The sequence below is a fragment of the Sarcophilus harrisii genome, chromosome 1 (genome assembly GCF_902635505.1).
Source record: "Sarcophilus harrisii chromosome 1, mSarHar1.11, whole genome shotgun sequence".
Classification (NCBI taxonomy): Eukaryota; Metazoa; Chordata; class Mammalia; order Dasyuromorphia; family Dasyuridae; genus Sarcophilus; species Sarcophilus harrisii.
This window is the reverse complement of record NC_045426.1, coordinates 313691509-313707980: the sequence shown is the minus strand read 5'-3', so window position 1 is coordinate 313707980 and position 16472 is coordinate 313691509. Positions and strand designations below refer to the sequence as shown.

Genomic DNA, 16472 nt, shown 5'->3' with positions numbered 1-16472 from the left:
TAATGCATAACCTGCATAGCCTGCCTACCTCCTACTACTCTAGTGTCCTTATATCTTTCTTCCAAGTACTCTGATCCTGACCTCTTTATTGTTTCTTGAGTAAGATAACTCAACTTCCATATCTGCATTTTCACAGGCTGTGCCCAATACATGGAATTCTCTCCCTCCTCATCTCTAAATCTTGGCTTCCCTGGCTTTCTTCAGATCTCAGATAAAATTGTACCTACTATAGAAAGTCATTCCCAATCCCCCTTAATACCAGTGTGTTCTCTTTATTAATTATCTCTCATTTATCCTGTAAAGATGCTGCTTATACATAGTTATTTGCATGTTCTTTCCCTCATTGGACCATAAAGTCTTTAAGAGCAGGAATTTTCTTTTTATAGCCAGTGCTTAGCACAGTGCCTGGAACATAGCACTTAAATGCTTGTTGACTCGCTGATTAATCAAAGTTCTGTGATATTTTAAAGAAAATAAAATACATGTGTATCTAATTTATATTTTAATATATTTAACATCTACTGATCATCCTGCCATCTGGGGGAGGGGGTGGGAGGTAAGAGGTGAAAAAGTGGAACAAGAAAAATAAATAAATAAATAAAAAGAGAAAAAAAAAAAAAAGAAAAGAAAATATATACATAGATCAAGAGGTAAAAATTGACTGTTATGTTTAATAAGTACCCAGAACAGTCTTTTCCAACTAACTAACCTTCCAACTACCATATTATTTTTTTTAAATGTGGGAAGGAGAAGGTATGCTTTATTAGAAGGATCAGAGTATCTGAGGCTAAAGGTCAATTTTAAATTAAATTACTTAAGAAATTTTGCAAGACAGTATCAGGGAATACTGCCAACCAAGCTTGATATGTGTCCAGAATACTAACAAAGACAATTCAGAAAAGGGGTTTATAATACTACAATGGACTACAGACTATGTTATTAGTATTTTTTCAAAAATATTAGTTTTCTCCCTATTTTCCCATAATTCTGAACATTGTATATGCATTCATGAATTTAGTTCATTCACAATATTTGACTTACTGCTAACTTTAGAGAACATTTGAGCCCACAGTAATGAATGCAGTTAACCCACTGACACATTGGCAATTCCTTCTCATAAAAATTTATCAGGTTCCTTCTCCCTTATCAGTTCATACAACTTTGAATATGTAAGTATTTTATTAAAAACTGCTACCTATGTGTGTAAATATGTCCTGTTCAGGCTAACTCTGACGGATTTCTAAAAAGGAAATTTTTCTAAACTCACGGAACTTAATCCTTTATGTATTTCTTTATTATGCTTCCCTTTGTGTAACTCATCCATTCATTTGTTCATTCAACAAATGAACTTGGAGAAAGACAGGCTTAGAAGTCATCACTATAGAAATAACAGTGGAATCCCTCAAAGTGGATGAAATTTCCTAAGGAGAGATTTTAGAGAAGGAACCACAACAGCCTCAAGACAAAACTCAGGAATGGCCACATTTAAGATGTAAAGTAAAGATGAAGAATTAAAATTCTGAGAGGAACAGGAGAGAATAAAAAAGTCTGCTATGGAAAGAGCATTAAAACTGTTCCAATTCTGTGGGTTCTAACTCTTAATAACTGTAAGACAATGCATGAGAAGCAAGTGACTTCATTTCTCAGCTTTATTCAATCAGGAAAAATTGTATTTAGCACCTACTATGGTCTGAATAACGAAAAAAATTAGTGTTCCTGTCCTCAAAGGATCTTACAATCTAATGAGGATGGATAGGAAGAGGATAAAATATCTAGAATACAAATTAAAATGTGCTTAAAGCACATTGGAAATTCTGAGTAGCACAACATAAGAGCTCAGAGGAGGGGAAGGGCCACAACTATGTGAGGAAAATCAAGAAAGGCTGCATGGAGAAGCTGGCAACTGGCTTTGAAAATGAAGGATTTTCAAGAGGCAAAGACACAGAAGCTCACTCCAGTTACAGAGGATGGTATGAGTCAATGCGCAGAATAGGATGAAATAAGAAGGGATCTCGAAACAGTTATGGAGTCCAGACAAACTGGAAAGTGGACCATTATTCAATCAGCCAATCAACTTTTATCTTCTACATGCCATACTCTGTGCCAGGTGTTGGGAAAATATAGACAAAAATTAAAGTTTTTATATTGGCATTGGAAAGTGTGGTGGTACAGTAAATAGGGCACTTGGCCTGGAGTAAAGAAGACTCATCTTAATTCAAATTTGGCCTTGGACACTTACTGACTGTGAGACCCTGAACAAGTCACTTAACCCAGTTTGCCTTAGTTTCCTCATCTGTAAAATAAGCTGGAGAAACAAATGGCAAACTACGCTAACATCTTTGCCAAGAAAACCCCAAATGAGATACAAAGAGTAGGACACAACTAAAAAATGACTAAACACAATACATCAAGAGAACCCTGAAACTCTAAAACTCCTTGAAGGACAGATTCTCCTTGAATCCTGGCCCCTGTAAAAGATCCTGAGAGAGGGGCACCACCTCCATGGATAACACTCACTACTGATTAAACTTCCTATTGAATTAAAGAGACTCATTCAATTCTATTCAAAATCAGCTCAAGCTGTACCCAGCCCCATCAAGTGCAACTCCCAGCTTGTAGCCAAGGCTTATAAAAAGAGCCAATCTTAAACCCTCTCTTTGCAGAAGAGCTAATATGCCAAGGAAACTCTCTTTCTTCCTGAAATAGCAAACTGTCCGCAGCATTACCCTCTCTTTATGTCCCTCACCTATTTCCCTAATGAGACTTTATACCTATCTTTCTGTCAGGATCTCTCTACTAGAAACTTTACTTTTCTGCCAGGACTCCTCCACTACTTTACACCTCTGTTGGGACTTTGCCACTAAGGAATTCAGCCTTTCTATTCATGCATAGCAAAGGCTGACTTCCCAAGGCCTATAAAACCTCTTTTACCAATCTAGGTTTTCAGGTTCATTTACGAATGATCTCTGTATCCCCAGAAGGGAGGTTCCCAAAACTCCCTACCCATGCACCGAATCCCAAGGGGGTGTAAGGGGAGCCAAACCTCTTCATTTGGTTCCCTGAACCCTGAACCTGCCACTAGACCTTATCATTTTGAAAATATTTGAATGGTCTAGATCCCTAGCGGTCTAGAGGTTAGTGGCTATAAGAGACTTATCAAGAATCCCCTTTAAATCAGCCGCAGGTTCTAGGAGTGAAAGAATTCACTCATTCCCGAATATTAGCTGCAAAATGAACGTTTACTGTTAGATAGAAATCAGTTTAATCAAAGACTGATTTCTACAGTGGCAGATCTATGGAAAATTGTCTCTGGAGGGGCTGGACAGATGGAGTTTCCTCTCAAGAAAGGATTTTTAGAGGCAGAGGTGTTTCTAGATTGTGGATAGGTAAAAGCTTTTAGTTTTCCCAAATTCTGGCAGCAATTTAACTCCTTGACCACCAGGGATCCTAATCTCATTATGGCTCTTTGAATCTAATTTCATTATTTGGTTCCCTGATCATCCTAAATCTAGACCTCATCATACATATATGTATGTATATTTATATACACAAAATAAAAGTAAGTATTAGGGAAACACCAGGAGCTGCTAGTGTCAGGAAAAGCTTAATTTAGAAAGTTCTGAGCTGAGTTTTGAAAGAAACAAAGTATTTTAAAAGGCAGAAGTAAAAAAAAGAATGCATTTCAAGTGGGGGTAGGGAGGGAAAGAAGTGACAGCCAATGATGGGAGCACAGAAATGGGAGACGGAATATTGTGTATCAGCAATATTAATAGGATTAATATAAAATACAGCTGAAAAGAAAGGTTGGATTTAGCTTATGAAAGTCCATGAAGATGTATACTTATTGTGTATCTAAGTTATATTTTAATATATTTAACATCTACTGGTCATCCTGCCATCTAGGGGGGGGGGGTAAGAGGTGAAAAATTGGAACAAGAGGTTTGGCAATTGTTAATGCTGTAAAGTTACCCATGTATAAATCCTGTAAATAAAAGGCTATTAAATAAAAAAAATAAATAAATTAAAAAAAAAAATACATCCTAAAAAAAAAAAAAAAAAAAGTCCATGAAGAACAAGTTAAGGAACCTACATTTTATTTAATAAACAATGGAAAGCCACTGAATTATGTAGGGGATTATTAATCCAAATTCTATGGATCCTTAAGAGGTCTGTGGATAAATTTCAGAAGGTCTGTAAACTTGGAATTTTCATTAAGCTCTAAGTGAAATCTCACATTTTTTTAAATTAAGAATTTTTTAAAATTTAGTCTGAGGAGTTTATAAGCTTTGCCAACCTGCCAAAAGTTCATAACATCATGAACAAGGGCAAGAACCTCAGTTTTAGAGGATGAGAATGAAGTGATTTGCTTCACTAGGAAAATTATTTTGAAAGTAATATGAAGAGTGGATTAGAGAAAGTAGTATCTAGAGCAAAGTAATCTTTTAGGAAGCTATTACAGCAGCCCAGGGAAAGGTAATTAATGAAGGCCTGAGGTGTGAAGAGAAAGAAAAGAAATAGATGATTGCTAAAATTTGGCAACTTCTTGGATTTGGGGGAGAAAGATGATGCTTAAGAGAGGGAAGAGTTAAAGATAGTGAGATTTTTCACCTTAGGAACTAAGAGAATGGTAATTTCATCAGGAAAAAAAAAAAAAAAGCCACCACTACCAGACTAATCTTTCCATAGAATCACTTCCATCATGACACTTTCCTGCCCAAAAAACTATAGTTGGGTCCTCATTACCTTCTCTTCTCCATCACACCCTAACTCTTGTGCCTGATTCTCAAAGGCTTCCCTCTCCAGTCCATTCTCCTTTTCCCAAAACACACACATGCTTATCAATCCTTATTTCACACCACTCCCCAAAACTGAGACTGCAAATACAAGCAGGTAGTATCTCAAAACCCCCTTATTTTATAGATGAGGAAATTAAAGTTCAGAAGATTTTTATGCCCAAAATCAAGAGTCCCAAATGGATTCAGAGTTTTAACTAGCTTTTCTAATTCCAAAGTTAGTCATCTTTCTCCTACATATTTCCTCTCCTCATTAACTCAAGCACACACTATACTCATTCTAATCTCTATGCTCTTTCTCATGGTGCTGCTTCCTTCTACACATACCTGAAATAATTTTTATTCTCCTCCCCTATACAATCCAAATCCTATTAATTCTTTGAGTTAGAAATTAATTCCAGCATCTTTCCATGAAAAATATTTCTTTACTATTCCAATAGTGACCTTTCCTATCCTTGATCTCCTAATTATAGTTAGTATAGTATATTTTTTCTTCTTTTCTCTTGCCTCCAAATGCCTAAATTATATGTTTATAGTGTGTGTGTGTGTGTGTGTGTGTGTGTGTGTGTAGCTGGCCAACAGAAAGCATGTCTTTACTGGATCCTATAGCATCAAGCACTCAATAAATACTTGAAAATGATGTTAAAGTAAGAGTAAATTCAACTTTCTCTCAAGAATCTTTTTTTTTAATTAAGAAAAGGATGAAAACAGTAATATTTGCCCAAATGAAAATAAGCCAGTCCAACTGAAATGAGTTTTCAAAATAGAAAAGGAGTAAGAAGAAGAAAAGTTTCTGATCCATGAACATTAGAAAGTGAGTAACTGGAGTCAGAAAGAGATCGTAAGAGGAGGATCATAGAATCATGGATTTAGAGTTGGAAGGCATCTTAGAAGAGATCTAATCTAACTTTCTAATTTTACAGGTGAGGAAACTGAGGCCCAAAGAAATTAAGTGAGGTTTTATGTGTCACAGCCAAGCTTTGAACTTCCTTATTCTCCCTGCATTTTTAGCACTCTTTCCACTGTGCCTCCCATCTCCCAATGTTACTCTCACACATGTCCCTCCCCCCTTAATCCTTTTAAGAAAAAAGACTTCATCCCAGTTCAAAGTGGCAGTATGGTTCAATGAGCTGGTGATGGTGTGAAAAAAACAAGCATGTCAGAACTTAAAATGCTAGGCCTCTAAAGCAAATAATTACATCCAATATGCAAGAAACAAGAAAAATTATGAGTTTTTATGACAACTTAGATTTTACATGCCTGATCATGTATAGTGACAATGAAGAAGATATACTAACAAGACTAATAAAAACTACTAAAAAAAGAGGATCCCTTTTTCCTCGTTTTCCCTTAGATATTCAACCTCAAGTTTAAATCTACTTGTTTTGCATTTTTAATCAAAAGTATTTAAATTTCTGTTTCTCTTCAGACTCATTAATCCAGTCGCATATAGTTCTGAACAACCCCCTGTACCTTATTGTTTGAAAGAACTACAAGACAACCCAAAGTAGGTCTCATGTCTGAGATCACAGACACAAAGGATAAGTCTGGGTAGTGCATTTGCCATAACTAGATAGATGAACAAATCTATCAGAGCATGGTACTAGGATCTTACTTCCCATATCATGAATTAAACTTTAGGAATCACCCAGGAAATAACTTTCTCAAGTGATTCAGACTTAATTGACTCATAATGGGCAGGAAATCTAACCTAAGGTATAAAACAATGAGTTGGGAAGGAGAAAAAAGTGTCAGCAGGGCTGAGACAAAAGAACATCTCCCACCTTAGGAGCAAATCATATTTCAGGATATTTAGTCCTTATATTCTGGATAATCCAATAAGGAAAAATAAAAAAACCTGAAACATGTAAATTTGATGAAATCCAGGCAAAACTGCCCATCTTTTCTTTGTTACTTTTAACCTTGGTGGACGTTTACTAGCAAGAAATATTACATGGACTTTTAGTAAAAGGTGCTAGTGAAAATGTGAAGCCATAAGCTCTTTGAGTAAAATAGAGTTTATCTAAAATAGAGATTCTGAAATGGGATTTCATAGACCAATTTTAAGAGGTCCCATGAACTTAAATTGGTAAGAGGACATATTTAGTACCCTCTAAGTAAAATTTAACATTTCCTTCAGATTACATTTTAAATTCAGTTTTTTTTAAAAAGCATTATTCTGAGAAAGGGTTTATAGACTTCAAAAAGTGTTCCTGGTACCAAAAAAAAAAAAAAAAGTGTTCCTGGTACCAAAAAAAAAAAAAAAAAAAAAAAAAAAAGGCGAAGAATCACTTGGCCTAATATATTTTTGTAGCCTCTACAAATAATAGGTATTACATCCAACCATTCTGGAGAGCAATTTGGAACTATGCTCAAAAAGTTATCAAACTGTGCATACCCTTTGATCGAGCAGTGTTACTACTAGGCTTATATCCCAAAGAGATCATAAAGAACATAAAGGGACCTGTATGTGCACGAATGTTTGTGGTAGCCCTCTTTGTAGTGGCCAGAAACTGGAAACTGAGTAGATGCCCATCAATTGGAAAATGGCTGAATAAACTGTGGTATATGAATATCATGGAACATTATTGTTTGGTAAGAAATGACCAACAAGGTGATTTCAGAAAGGCCTGGAGAGACTTACACGAACTGATGCTGAGTGAAATGAGCAGGGCCAGGAAATCATTATATACTTCAACAACAATACTATATGATGGCCAATTTTGATGTACCTGGCATCCTCAGCAATGAGATGAACCAAATCAGTTCCAATGGAGCAGTAATGAACTGAACCAGCTACGCCCAGCAAAAGAACTCTGGGAGATGACTAAGAACCATTACATTGAATTCCCAATCCCTATATTTTTGCCTGCCCGCATTTCCTTCACAGGCTAATTGCACAGTATTTCAGAGTTCGATTCTTTTTATACAGCAAAATAACAGTTTGATCATGTATATTTATTGTGTACCTAATTTATACTTTAATATATTTAACGTCTACTGGTTATCCTGCTATCTAGGAGTGGGGGAAAGGAAGGGAAAAATTGGAACAAAAGGTTTGGCAATTGTCAATGCTGTAAAATTACCCATACATATAACTTGTAAATAAAAGGCTATTTAAAAAAAAAATAATAGGTATTAAATAAGTATTTGTTGAATGAAGTGGATTTTACTCTATATTCAGCCACTAATTTGTTGGGGGGTTTTTTGTTTGTTTATTTTTAAATAAAGATTGGATCTTCCTATCTCACCCAAACTTCAAGTATCAAAGCCTATTCACAGACTATCTCCCACTGCTGATGAGGAGAGTTTTGACCTGATGATTCCATCCCTTCTTAGGCATCCTGTTCCCCTCATTCAGCTTACTGGAGTGCTCACCATAATGATGCTACCCAATCAGCTTAGCCCAATGTACTTCTTAGCTATGTAGTTCTCAAAGTGTGCTCCAACACTCTTGGAGTGTGCTTCCAAGACTCTTCAAGAAGTTAATCAAAATATTAAGATCTCATTTGGCTAATTAAATGCTAGGTCCTTTTCAACTACATTATCTATGTAAGGATGGATTTTCTTTACATACTTCAATAAAAACAACAAATCAAAGCAGATTGAATGCAAAGGCAAATGTGAGAACACAACTTTTTTCCATAAAACCAGACATTAGAAAAACTTGCAAATTTTAAAAAAATAACATCACTGTTATCATTGCTTGTAAGTTTTATAAAATATAGTTCTTTTTTATTGAAAATGTTATTTATGTTAATGTATAATGAGTTTACTATTGCAGGTGGCTCGGCGAATAGAGGACAGAAACTGGAATCATAAGACTGAGTTCAATTCCAGTTTCAGATACTTAATAGTTTTATAACCCTGAGCAAGACATTTAAGCCCTGTGTCAGTTTTCCCATCTTTAAAATGGGGATAATAATAGCACCTAATTCTCAGGGTTATTGTGAGAATGAAATGAGATAATAATTGTAAAGTACTTAGCATAGTGCTTGATACACAGTCGGCAACATATAAATGTTAACTATTAGCTATTATTACCTTTAAATTAATTAATATTTTAAAATTTTATCAGTTGTAATTTTTAACACAATAAATATCAACAGGTAGAACCAGTGGTATGCCAGCAAATATTTGATAACCCAGGGGGAAAATCTACACATGACACACTTTTAATTTTAATCTGTATACTGATATTTTCTCCATCACTTTCTTAAATCTAGGTAATCAACAAAACAATAAATTAACCCTGATTTGTATGTAGTCTGAAAATTTCTGAGATGTACGTGCTTACATTGAAAATTTAACAATGACCTTGCAAGTAGGAGCTGACTCCAGCACATCCCTGGATATAACCTATATAAATAGAAGCTCTTTGAAGTTCTCAATAAATTTTAAGAAGGTAAAAGACTCCAAAAGTTTAAGAATTTCTTCCGAATTATACATGTTTAACCTACATCAGAATGCTTGCTTCCTTGGGAAGGAAGAGGGCATTTTTGTAATACAAAGTTTTGCAAAGGTGAATTTTGAAAACTATCTTTGCTTGTATTTGGAAAAATAAAATACTATTAAGAACTAAGAAAAAAAATAATTCCTTCCCTAGTTCAATAGATATACCAAGTTCACTCTTCCTAGAGCTGGGATTATAGGTATGCTCTATGATTATCAACCATATATAATGGGACCTCAGACAATACATTTTTTCCCTTTAAGTTGGCTATCTTAGGTGAATGGTTGCCATCTGTCCTTTACTAACTACAAAAAAAAAAATGTAGAAAAAATATAATATCTGTAATACTAATATCTGTAAGTACTACCAGGCACCTCAGATATTCATGGTATATACCAGGCATACCAAATATCCATTCCATTTTTAGAGGAAGTAAAGCAAGAAGCTGTTTTTCTGAAAACAGTGCATTCAGACATTAAGAAGTTTCAATTTTGAGTAACAATTCCAAGTTACTGTTACTAAAAGCTAATTTAACAGAGGTCAACTAGGGGAGGGCCAAGTTGCAATACTATCATTAAGTGATATATGAAAGCAACAAATTAGCTATTGTAATAAATAGGTGAACATTTTACTATAGATCAAGAGGACTTAATATTGGAGTTAGGGTGAAAATATTGCCCGATGGAGCAAAAATGGGTGCCAGTCATTTATGTTTTATTTTGTTTTAATTAGGAATTGGACATGATGAAATGGTATCTTTAAGATCTCTTCCAGTTCTAAATCTATGATCCTAAAATCCAAAGTTCTTAAATTAGGAAACATACCAAGTCCTTAAATAAAATCAATCAAGTTCTGCAGGATAATACCTTCCTTCAAGGTTCAGACCAAGCTTTAGAAGGTTTTCCTGTTACTAAACTTATTCTTTCCCCTCAAATTATTTTGTATTTATTTAATCTATATTCCCTATTACTACCCCATCCCCAATCCCAGTAGATCCTGGGACCTTTTCAAAGTAGATACTGTTTCATTTTTGTCTTTACATACCCAAAACTACCATACTTTCTTGCATATAGTAGACAGTTGATGTCTGTTGAATAAAATTGGGATAAAAAAATAGAAGATAATAATAATAAATTCTGTAACCAAAAGCAGTTCACCTCACCAAATATCCCTGGACTCTATAAATGTAGTAACATAGTAAAGAAAATAATGATAGGAAAAATGAGAAGAAAACTATTTTGAACACAATTACTTTCTAAATCAGCTCTTACAACCAAGTTTTTAAGAAGCTAAAGACAAAGATGGAAAGGGCTTTTACAATTACCATCTTCCACCTCAGACAAGGAAAACTGCCAAATTAATCATTTATCCAGATCTAGTCTCTTTATTGAGTATCAAGTTCCACAATACCAATTGCTTGCTCGATGTTGCCAAGTGGACGTCCAGGAAGAATCTCAAATACATATCTAAGACAAAACTCATTATCTTGAGTCCTCTAGATCTACACACCTTTCAAAATCCCCTATTTTTGATGAGGGTAACAACTAATCATCCTGATCCAAGATTTCAGAATTATGTTCAACTCTTCTTTCCTACTCCCATGTCAAAGTAATTGCCAACTCTTCTCAATTTTACCTCCATAGAGCCTTTCCCAGACATCTCCTTCCCTCCATTTATAAAGCCACCATACTATCTAAGGTCTTAAACCTCACTTGATCTCTTGCAATAACCTAATCAGACTCCAGATTCCCAATTCTCCTGTGCCATTCTATGCCTTTTACAATCTGTTTTGCCGTGACTAAAATGAAATCACTCTTCAATCCTACCTCTTAGATAGAATCCTTAGTTTCCTTCAAAGTTCAATTGATATGTCATTCTACTGAATGAAGTTTTTTCCTGACCTCCCCCATCCCTTCCAGTCTTCTTACAAATTACTTTACCCCCATGTACCGTAGAATCCAGTACCTCTAACCTCATTGTTGTTACTCTATCACCTGACTGAGAATTTTCTCTGGCTTCTCTCATACCTGAAAGGTTTTTCTTGCCTTATCTCAGTCTTCCTACTTTCTTTAAAAGTCCTAGTTAAAATCCCACCTTATACAGGAAGCCTTTTCCTACCTTTAATTCTGGTGTCTTCCTTCTGTTAATTATTCCAGTTTATTCTACACATAGCTTATTTGTATTCTACATACAACTTATTTATATATATTTACAGGTTGAGAACAGGATCTGTCCTTTACCTTTCTTTATACATCCTTAGTATTCAGCACAATATCTGACACAAGGCAGGTGCTTAACAAATGTTAATTCACCGATTGACTTGTGCTCGCGCCATCCTACTCAAATTATCATGTATATATTTGTGAATCCATGTTAGATTTCTCTCTCCCCACAATCTTCCCAACAATCCCCACCAGAGCAAGCTATGGGCTCATGGGAGAGACAGGGACTTTTGTTCCTTAGTTTACTGAAATGAATGGATTCCATTTCTGATGGCTTATCCATCTTTCAATCCCATTTCAAACATGACCTCATTTATGAAACCTGCCCTGATCCCTCCTTTCCAATCTCACTGGACCTCCCTGTTGCATTTTGCTTGTACCTTTTATGATACTTCTTCAGTTCTTCCTGCTATATAATAAGGAGATGCATCCTGGAATAAAGGGGAGAATACTAAATTCAGGAAGATGTGCCTTCAAAACCCAAATCTGACAATTAGCTGTGAGACCAAGGGCAAACTATTTAACCTCTCTGAGCTTAGGTCTCTCATCTATAAAATGAGAGAGTTGAACTAAGTAACTTCAGATCTCCACCTATGTGATCCAATATATAATCTGTGCCTTTGTTTCATCTCTTCCTGCCCCTTCCCTCCATATATAAACAAGGTGGAAGTTTCTCAAAGGCAGATATTATGTCCTACTCCTTTTTGTACCACTCAATCCCTCTGTGCAAAGGACTCTGAATTACTATTTGTTGTTGTTAATGCTCTAGTGAACCATCCTTCAAATGCAATTTTTTTGCATCATGCTTAATAACTTAATAAATGTTTTGTATCATGCAAGAGTATTTTTAACTTAATAAATGTTTGCTGTATTGATCATAAATTTTCTTAAATCTTGAGAGATTTAAAGGGGAAAGAATTTAAAGAGGAAGGAACCTATTGGCATCTATTAAAGATCACGTTTTTAAAAACTAGTACTTTCTGAAAGACAATAAGTCATTTTTATGGCTAAGTAGATAAGGAACTGACCCTCAGAGCCAAGATACTCAAGGTCTGCTTTTGAATGCATAAGTTTTGTTACTCCTAGGGAAATCTTTCAAATCTCTCCAGGATCTAGACTGCTCTCTAAGACTGCAGAGAAGGTGTCACCTGCAACCTATAACAAGTTTCCAAAAGGAGGAGTTCTTTATACCAGATCCAAGTCCTTATCCATCTGTAAGAATCCTTAAATGTCAAATACAACTTAACTATAAATCATTCTGAACTTTTACAACTATTGATCCATTTATGTTCTCAGCTTCTTTACTAGATAATTAATAGAAAGTCAGGTACCATGAAGGAGGAATGGAAGGAGAAATCCAGTTGGAATATGTCATGAAAAATACTTTTGATGCTTTATTTTCCATGTACTGTATAATGCCCTTCAAAAGCTTACAAAGATTAGAACTAGCACACAGAGATACATGAAAACATAACTTCTGAGAGACAATTTAGTTCTTTTCCGGTTTCTTGACTTTTTTTTTTAATATATTCTGGCTTAGTGTACTTTTTTTTGATCAGCTGTCAGAACCAAATGTTTGCTATTTGCAGTACAAGAGCTCTTTAAAAATCGCAGATCAGAGCATAAACTCTGCATAATAAAATGCAGAGAATAAGACTGTGGGATTAAAATAAGAATCTGCAATAATTTATTTTTCTTTAAATAAAGAAAACAAACCACTAAATGAATCAAGCAGAAACCCCTCCGTGAAATCTATTAAGAGATGCAAACTCTCTTAAAAGAAGCACACATCCTTGTGTTTAACAAGATCCAGAATTCAGCCTACTTTGAAAAGCAGTGAAATCTTTCTCTGACCAAGAGACAAAATCACCAGTCCAGCCAAACCGCCGAGGCAGATTTCTGCGTGTATCAGAGATTCAAGACAAGGGAGAGATGCAGGGAGGGAGGAATGGAAATCGCAAAGGCCCGGCTGAGACGTGGATGCCCAACCTTTCCCAGGGTTGCAATCAATTCCCCGGACCAAAGCCGGCCCCGAATGAGGCGAGCCGCAGCCCTGTCCCCTCCCCAGGCGGCGAAAAGGAGGCGCTCACCTTAAAGTCCCGGCTGTGCTGCGGGGTATATTCCAGGGTCCACAGCGCCCGCACCAGGTGTGCCAGCTGCTCCGTGACCTCGCCCTTGCCCTGCTGGCTGCGGGAGAAGGGGAGCCCGTTGGCTTGGGGGCCATCCTCCGGGACAGAGGCGGCGGGGGGCTCCTGCTCGCCGCCGCCCCGGTACTGTTCCAGGGCTAGGTACTCGGCGAAGAGCTCCGTGTTGCTGAGGCACTGCAGGGTGGCGTTCATGAAGCAGGTGTTGCCGTGGTTCTTGAGCCCCGCCACGCCGGGCACCGGGTCGCCCCCGGTCAGGCACAACAGCTCGGCCGGGGGCGGCGGCGTGGGCGCGGCGGGGGGCGGCGGCGGCGGCGGCGGCGGCTGCTGCTGAGGGCAGCGCTGGGGCGGGGCGGCTGGCCCGGGCCCGGGCCCCGGAGGGAAGCAGCTGCGAAAGCCCACCGGGCCGAGCGCGCCGCTGGGGGCTCGCCCGCGGCCGGGCAGCGGGGGGCTCTCGGAGCTATAGTGCGACAGAGTGGACAGCGTCTTTAGGACCCGGCTCATGAAGCTGCCCACCGAGCGGGCGGAGGAGGGCGAGGCCGGGGAGCCGCCGCTGCCGCTGCCGGCCGCCCGGCCGCTCCGGAACAGCCTCTTGCTGAAGGAGCGCTTCTCCTTCCCGCTCGGCCCCGGCCCCGTGGCCATGGCCGGTCCGGGGGCCGCGGGTCCCGTTACCTTGGACATGGCCCCGGCTCCCTATGCACATCCCCTCTCCCCTCCGCAGCCCACCCGCCTCTGCCCCCGCGAGGCCGCCGCCGCAGCTCCTGCTCCTGCTCCGGCCGCCGCCGAGCTGCATCCCCCGCCCCCTGCGCCTCACGGGCTCCCGGGGAGGGCGACGGCACCCGGGAGAGGGACCCAGCGAGAAGCGCAGGCGAGAGGCGGCGACCCACGGGCTCGCGGCCCCGGCACAGCTGGGGGCCCGTCACGTGGCCTCCAGCCCCTAAGCTTGGGAGCCGGCCGGTGGCCACGGACGCGGGAGGGCACGCTCCCTCTTCCACCCCCTACCCTCCCCCCCCGCCCCCGCCCCGCGCGCGCTGAAGCTGAAGTTGAAGCGGCGGCCATGTCGACTGTGGGAACAGAGCCTTTCCATCCCGGCTGCGGGAGCCCTCTTCTGCTCTGGCTACAGCCCCGCTAGGTGAAGCCAGAGCGTGGCCATGTCTAGTGTGGGCAAGGTCCTATCCCAGAATGGGAAGTCAGCTGGATTGGTTTGTGGCTGTTTAGCTTGGAGCTAGAGGAAGGGAGGGAGAGCGGAGAGGATTGGACTCGGCCAAGTCGTAGGTAGCGCCCCTGCCGTGAGTACAAAAGCTTTGGGAAACTTGTAGAAATCCTACCGCTGCAGCCCGAGAAGAAAAGTACCTGCACCCGAGGACCTAAAGATCCCTATCACATTGGCCTTCTGGTAGCGCCGTGTTAGATGCGGCTCCCGCACGCAAATGGAAGCGAACTGGTACTTAGCGGGGCTCCGGAGTGGCCCCAGGCGTCCTAGCTAGTGCCTGGAGCCCGGGCGCCCCCTCCTTATCCCTGCGGCCCCAAAATGCTGGGGAAATGTTCCCCAAATGCACACGCCCGGTTCCTCCGGATGAACAATAGCCCCGAGGCTGTTCAGCTTTGTCTCCACCAAGGAGTAAGGCGTGTACGGGAGACTCTCAAGGCTGGCCACAACTGTGGTCTACGTTTATTTGTGTGCCTAAGGGCCCGTGACCCGGGCTTTCTTTCATTCATTTATTTCATAAGCACTTCCTAGTATCTTAGAAAGGAAGACAAAAGAAAAGTAAATTACGGTCTCCGTTTTTCACTTTACCTGTAAAGAGTTGTTGGGCAAAGAACGCTAGTCATGGAGTCAAGAGACCGAGTACTTCATGGTATCAGCAAGATTACGGAATGAATGAACAACTCCGATAGGGTTAGCCCTTTTCAGTAATAAGTGATCCAAGACAATTGCAGCAGACTTGGGAAGGAAAATGCCATCCTCATCCAGAGAGAGAAATGTGGAAACTGGATACTATTTTCACTTTTGTTGTTGTTTTCTTTTTCTTTCTTGTAGTTTGTCCCTTTTGTTCTGATTTTTCTTTCACAGCATGACTAATATGGAAATGTTTTAAAGGATTGCACAGGTATTGCTGTTTTGGGGAGGAGGAAGGGAAAAAGGGAGAAAAAGTTTGGAACTTAAAATCTTACAAAAAATAAATGTTTAAAATTAGCCTTACATGGAGTTGGAAAAATAAAATACTATTGAGGGAAAAAATGATTGCATGATTGTTCTGGCTCTGGCATTTTCTAGATGAAACAGTTGAAAGGGTGGGGGATTTCTATACCTTGAAGAGTAGATTTGGTAGATAGATCCATGAATATTACTGTTCTGTAAGAAATGACCAACAGGATGATTTCAGAAAGGCCTGGAGAGACTTACACGAACTGATGCTGAGTGAAATGAGCAGGACCAGGAGATCAGTATATACTTCAACAACAATACTATATGATGACCAGTTCTGATGGACCTGGCCATCCTCAGCAATGAGATCAACCAAATCATTTCCAGTGGAGCAGTAATGAACCGAACCAGCTACGCCCAGAAAAAGAACTCTGGGAGATGACTAAAAACCATTACATTGAATTCTCGATCCCTATATTTATGCACACCTGCATTTTTGATTTCCTTCACAAGCTAATTGTACAATATTTCAGAGTCTGATTCTTTTTGTACAGCAAAATAACGTTTTGGTCATGTATACTTATTGTGTATCTAATTTATATTTTAATGTACTTAACATCTACTGGTCATCCTGACATCAGGGGAAGGGGTTGGGGGGTAAGAGGTGAAAAATTGGAACAAGAGGTTTGGCAATTGTTAATGCTGTAAAGT

The 16472-nt window shown here is 39.2% G+C and overlaps 1 protein-coding gene and 1 pseudogene across 1 annotated transcript in view; one reads left to right on the top strand and one right to left on the bottom strand.

Annotated features, from left to right (window-relative positions):
• The window catches only part of USP31 (ubiquitin specific peptidase 31), a 125371-nt gene extending 111061 nt beyond the window's left edge, over positions 1-14310 (bottom strand). The window contains exon 1 of the mRNA XM_031945332.1: positions 13559-14310. Within this exon, the coding sequence (XP_031801192.1) occupies positions 13559-14293 (735 nt within the window). The 5' untranslated portion in view covers positions 14294-14310. The remainder of the gene's footprint in view (positions 1-13558) is intronic.
• A 453-nt stretch (positions 14311-14763) lies between these two features.
• The window catches only part of LOC100931819, a 103635-nt pseudogene continuing 101926 nt past the window's right edge, over positions 14764-16472 (top strand).